This window comes from Echinococcus granulosus, assembly GCF_000524195.1.
Source record: "Echinococcus granulosus chromosome Unknown EG_S00051, whole genome shotgun sequence".
NCBI classification, from domain to species: Eukaryota; Metazoa; Platyhelminthes; class Cestoda; order Cyclophyllidea; family Taeniidae; genus Echinococcus; species Echinococcus granulosus.
This window is the reverse complement of record NW_020170431.1, coordinates 469,584-475,378: the sequence shown is the minus strand read 5'-3', so window position 1 is coordinate 475,378 and position 5,795 is coordinate 469,584. Positions and strand designations below refer to the sequence as shown.

Genomic DNA, 5,795 nt, shown 5'->3' with positions numbered 1-5,795 from the left:
AAATAAAAATGCAGATTGCAACTACTTTCGATTGGGCAGTTATTTCAACAGCTGAACTCCCATTCTTCAAGAGGCAAAATTCAAGGAGGGTATCAGGTACTTGTGAGACGTTCAGATAACCCTGCAGGGCTTTCCTCAGTTCCAATCTTATCACCCTCATTAGAATATCGTCTGATTTATCGGAATAAGCCTATGAGTGTGCTTAAATAATGGAAGTATTTATTACGACGTAATCGCCCGTGTTAAAATTGTACCAATCAGTTTGATCGGTGTACACTTCTGGCTCACTTGCTCCATCCTCGTAAATAGCCCTTACTAAAGAATGACTAAGAAATCAAAGAGAGTTCATACTTTTTGGTCTTATTCCACGATCCAAAGATGGGAAGTCGATAGAAAGCGTGCTCCCATTAGGTGTGAGTCCTATTATTTCCGATCTGACTATACGCGACAATCTGGTAAATTCACGTCGCAGTTTATCCTCAGCCTTCGAAGATTCCAAAGCGGAGAAGGGAACAGGGGATATCATACTAATGCGCCTTGACCTTGTCTATGTCAGTGACTTTTTACTAATTAAAACTGCTTCTAAACTTAAGTTCAAAGACGGTGAAGACTTTGCCATTCGCTAATACAACAGCATGTTTAGTACTTTTTGCGATTTTATTACTTCTGAGACTGCTACCAACATCGGTAGTTGACATTGTATTACACAATAGGGCCTTGTATTTGGCCAAAACATTACTCTTTCCCACACTTAATTTTGTAAAATTCAAGTATCTCTATTCTCGGGCAATCTTCTGTAGCGTTGTTCGGATTCCACTCCAACCAGTAGACAAATCTCGTTTTTCTGTGGGAAGCAGTCACGATTATTACTGGTGGACAATTCGTTCTCGAAATTATGGAATTGCTTTTATCAATCCTTCCACTTAATTCCCATATATATACTAGGCGCAGCCTATTACTTTGATTCATCTTTAGCTCTCTTTGACTGAACTAATCTACTATCTGATTTAAAGCATAAACGCGACAGGAAAGTACAAGCATAATCTACAGAAACGTGACTTTATTAGCCTATTATTTTCAAACATAACTCGAAAGACGTCTTCCACAATATACCACCGATGTCAAAGGTAATATTTTTGTAAGTGACATAAGCATAAATGTGTTCACGTGCGTATGCGTGTGTATGTGCCAGTGTGCCAATGGAGAGGAGGCAGAACTTACAGAGAATAGAAAACAGCTGATCACAGAATCTTTCAGTTCTTCTCTAGTCAATAGGGCCAGTCAGCTAGCTAGTTAGTGCAGAAATTGAAAAACATTTACTTCCACTAGCACCACCACCAGCACCAATACCACTGCTACCGTTGATGCTGCCGCTGCTGCTGCTACTTGCCATGGAACTCCTCTTTTCACACATCGAATGAGAACTTCTCGGTGAAGTTCGTTCCATTAGCACCTCCTCCGGATCGCTGTCCTCCTTCCCTCCTTCCGACAGTGGTACACCTCGTGCGAGTGAGGAAATGATGATGTGGGGCGGTGGAATGGGAATGTATGCCATATTGTAGGGGTTGTCAAGCCATGGACAGATGCTCTTGAATAGATCAACGATGCCATGAGCAGAGGTACCTGCTGGTGGCCATTGTGATGGTGTAGTCAGTGTGGTGATGCTAGCATTTTCTAAACGCGCTCGTTTCTTTCCATAGTGGAGATCCTGTGGCGCACACTTTGGAACTTGTAGATATGCGCCTATTTGGGAGTCACGGTAACCTAGATGGAAGAAGAATTCAGAATCACGGCTTATCTACCCCCTCAATCAACAAACAGTACACATAATTTTCCAATAGTTAAGCTTTCCGCTGACTTAACCAGTGCACAAGTCGGCAGATCAATTCAAGATAGCCTAACTTGAAAGGTTATAATAGATGAAGCTAGAAGCATTGTTTGCCTATTTATTCCATATGCGTACACACGTTGGTCACCATCGGTTTGTGTCTGTTGTCAGGCCATTAAAGGGACTTTAACATGGAGAGCAATCTCCTGCGCTGGCCTCCCTCTGTCTTACGCGTCGTCCCATACAAGACATACCACAGCCTTTCAATTTAGGCGTCATTGGGTACAAGTGGTCGAGTGATGACAAGGCGCAGGAACGGTGGACAAATCATTACTTCCCCTTTCCACCACTACTACTACTACTACCACCACCACCACCACCACCACCACGACCTCTGCATTTGTGCCTACCTTACTGCCTATTAGAGGATTAGCTGCCAAGAGGAATGCGAGTTTCTTCCTTTGTTTGCGTGTGTGTGTGTGTTTTCCCACAGATAACCACAATACCAATCTGTCAGGCAGTTTTATTATGTATGTACCTACACAAGCGCTAATGTATTTATGTGAGCACATGTTGCTGTGTTTAATGCTGTCCATATGGCTTTCCTTCTGCTTTGACATCACCGCTTCGTACATTACCTGTCGCAGACAAGCTTGCTCAAAGTAGAGACAAATTTGTGCAATAATTTGTCAAAGCTTAGGGTGAAATTCGAGTTTGTAGAACCATACATCTCACAAAGCTCATTAAATTTGGCTCTAATTACCATCTAAAGTCCTCCTACTACTAAACGGAAGGTAGCTTTCCCTGTATTTAAGTAACACTTTTGTATGCTGTCCTCATCTTGGTGTCATGCACCTCCTTTCCCCATGCCTGATTATGACTTCCCAAGGAAGACTAGAGACACTATATTGGTGGTAAAATGGAGGGAACCAGCCTCAAGTAAACTATTGTGCCAATTTTCTTGGCTGGTTGTTGTAACAGGATCGCCTTATGGTGATCCCTCCATTTTGACATCTCCGCAATGGTCACAAACTGAAGGAAGTCAGGCTTTATCAAGCCCAAATTTGCCCGAAATAAATTATTTTTCGAAGACATGCTTCTCCTCTTCATCACAACAACATTTGGTGAACACAATGTGCGCGTTGGTGAATGTCTTCCAGTCCTTAGTACTTCCTTCCACATTAACTCATTCCTCATGCAGGACTGTCAACCGGCACTGCAACAGGTCCCCAAATTTAATGTATTTTTGTTGTTTTAGTCCTACGAATCATCACACATTTTGACTGATGCTTAAAAGTAGGCTTAGCAGTGCAAATATAGCCATTTGACTGAATACTAAATTACTGGGGCTTCTCAATCTCCCTACGTTCTTACACCGCCTTGTCTTTCTGCTCTTCTACAAACTGGCATCTCTCATACCTCTCCCCATTAATCTTACCATAACGCAGAGATGATGCAGGCAGAAGCATCTTGCTGGGTGACCTGACATCCGCCTTGCATGATCTGCCTAAATCGTCCACTTCAGAATCAGAGCAGCAGCTGTTAGTGCTGTGTGTGATGCTTTCAACCTTGTCTGTAGTGTTGCGGCAAAAGCCACATGGTGGACTGTACAGGCGTGTCTTTCCAGTCTGCCGTCTAAAAGGTAAAGACACTAAGTTGTTAATGACGCGTAGTCTTCAGTGTTTGGGAGTTTATACGAGAAACACTCGAGTCAAAGAGGGAATTTTAGTTGAACCTCTTCACAGTCAAAAAGCTGGCTACCCTGATCCTGGTCTATGGGCTAGTCTGATCCAGAGACCTTTCATCAAAATCCACTGACAGGGAACAGTGCGAGTGAGTGAGCCTACATGATACATTGTGCTCATAAGTTGTGACTTTTGTCTACAAGGTGTAAAAGTGTGGGTTCCGGATTTCCCCTCTTATCTACAGTAGATTTAATCCACTCCATGGTGCAGCGATAGACGCACACCAGTAAGACAGTTTAATTTGGACCTCGTTTCAAAGGCAGCCGGCCGTGATAGTTGTCTCTCCAATCCACCACCTTGATAGTCATTCTTGGAGATATTCATCCAGGGTAGGAAATGCCTGCCTGATCATGAACCTCCCACCAACACGTTATTCCACGATGGGCACATCTTTCGGGAAGAATGCTGACCGAAACACACTCATTGGCAAAATTTTGCACCACAACACCCTTTTTCCATCAGTCAGGGTAAAAGAGTTGAATGTTACTTTAATGGATGGCAGGATTTTGCGAAGGTATCGCCTCGCTTTGGACTCACAATGACCATAGAAGCAATGGAAACATACAGTGATCATTCGGGTCATTCCAGCACCATTGAGGAGGTTCTCCATGCATCATTTGCATCACGGGAATGATTGTATGGATACAACAGGAGGTACTTGTAAAGCTTTGATAGTTTTTTAACTCTACGTTCAAATACGCAGATATTTTAGTCCTTAAACCATGTTAATAGCCTCAGCTCTTCTCTACGTCAGCAATGGATCTCCTGCCACATTACTATGACTCCCTACGATTTTAGGATAGGCACAAGGAGCTACAGCGTTGTTAGAAAATAAATTCAGCTTCCATTATCCTCTCTGCTTCTTACTCCATGGAATACACGTTCAAATTTGCCATTGGCATTGCCAGCAACACTTGAGGTTGATATTTACAAGCCTTACTTCTTCTCTCGCCTTCCACCGCCGGTGTCCCGAAAGCCTTTTGCAAAGGGATTGTGATCTATTTTCAGCTGCGTTATCTAAAGGTAAAACAATGACCTAGTTAGGTAGTTAGCCGGAGTCAACCGATTCGGAGACCCCAAAGTATTTGACCTCATTCTTCGTGTACCTTGACCAACTATACTACTTATTAAAGTCAAAATAAGGCTTTATACTGTACTTTGGTTGAAACAACATCTTTCCAATTCGTGTTACAACAGAGACTGGATAGTTGCAGAGTAAATAAATTTGAACATTTTACTATGTGATTGTCTACAATCAACCAATCCTTCATAGTGGCTATTCAGTTTTGACAAGCTTTGAAATGAACAAACTACTTATGTGGAATCTCGAATTTGGCAGCTCTTGGTGGAATAGGTAGTAGTAGGACTGAATGATTACCATCTCATTTTGATATGCAGTGACCGCAATAAATACGGTTTCGGGAAATGAGAAGGAGTGGAAGGAGGAATAGGGGAGTCGAATCACATCCTTTGCCTTGATCAGATGGAACCGGGGCTGATACTTGTGCATCGAATTGAGGATTGTCTGTAACAAGGGAAAGGCAAAAAATTAAACTTTCCAGGAAATATGAAGCGTGTAGTGTCACCTCTTGCTGTAGGGAACTTGCAAGCCTCCCAGACAGCATTGCGATAACAATGAAATAGAAAAGGTAGGCAAAACTGGATCCCAATCCTGACGAACAGCGCTACGGCGTATCTTTGATAATCTCCTGACATGCAAGCTCGGCTCACAATAGAATGTCATTCACCTTTTGTTTAATTTATCATTGTTGTGATGGTCAGGTCAGAAAAAGAGTTGCAAAGGTATCGAGAAATTTGCTCAATGTAAGTCAAAAATACATGTCAAGCCTTCTAAGGGCGTTTAAGCCAAGTGGGGACTTTGAAATACAGCATCCATGCACACAAACCAGGGTTTAACTACCGTCTGCAAGGCTTTGGTACAGAAAAATTCTGTCGGTATAGTTGAACCATCTTAGAATAGGGTGATTCACTCACCATCAGGGGGAGCAACAACTTCACAATTATGCAGATTTAATGAAAGATTTGGCGGTATTTACCATTTACAGCTGGACTTTAAAACATTCCCAGAGCGGTTGACTGGTCGAGAACTGAGTGGCAAATTCCTATTTTATTGACTCCTGATTACCTTACCTTCACTTGCAATGAACGTTCTACCTGGTGGTTGTGGTTGTGGTTGTTGTTGTTGTTGTTGTTGTTGTTGT

The 5,795-nt window shown here is 42.5% G+C and overlaps 1 protein-coding gene across 1 annotated transcript; it reads right to left on the bottom strand. All coding sequences in view use genetic code 11, as the record gives it.

The window, feature by feature from the left end:
* Positions 1-4,509: 4,509 nt before the first annotated feature.
* Positions 4,510-5,198, bottom strand: EGR_06140 (T-box transcription factor TBX2-B; the record flags this gene model as incomplete). The annotated part of the gene is made up of 3 exons (XM_024495389.1): positions 4,510-4,590; positions 4,952-5,098; positions 5,160-5,198. 3 exons carry the CDS (start codon positions 5,196-5,198, stop codon positions 4,510-4,512), a joined length of 267 nt encoding a protein of 88 aa, XP_024350220.1.
* Positions 5,199-5,795: the final 597 nt, after the last annotated feature.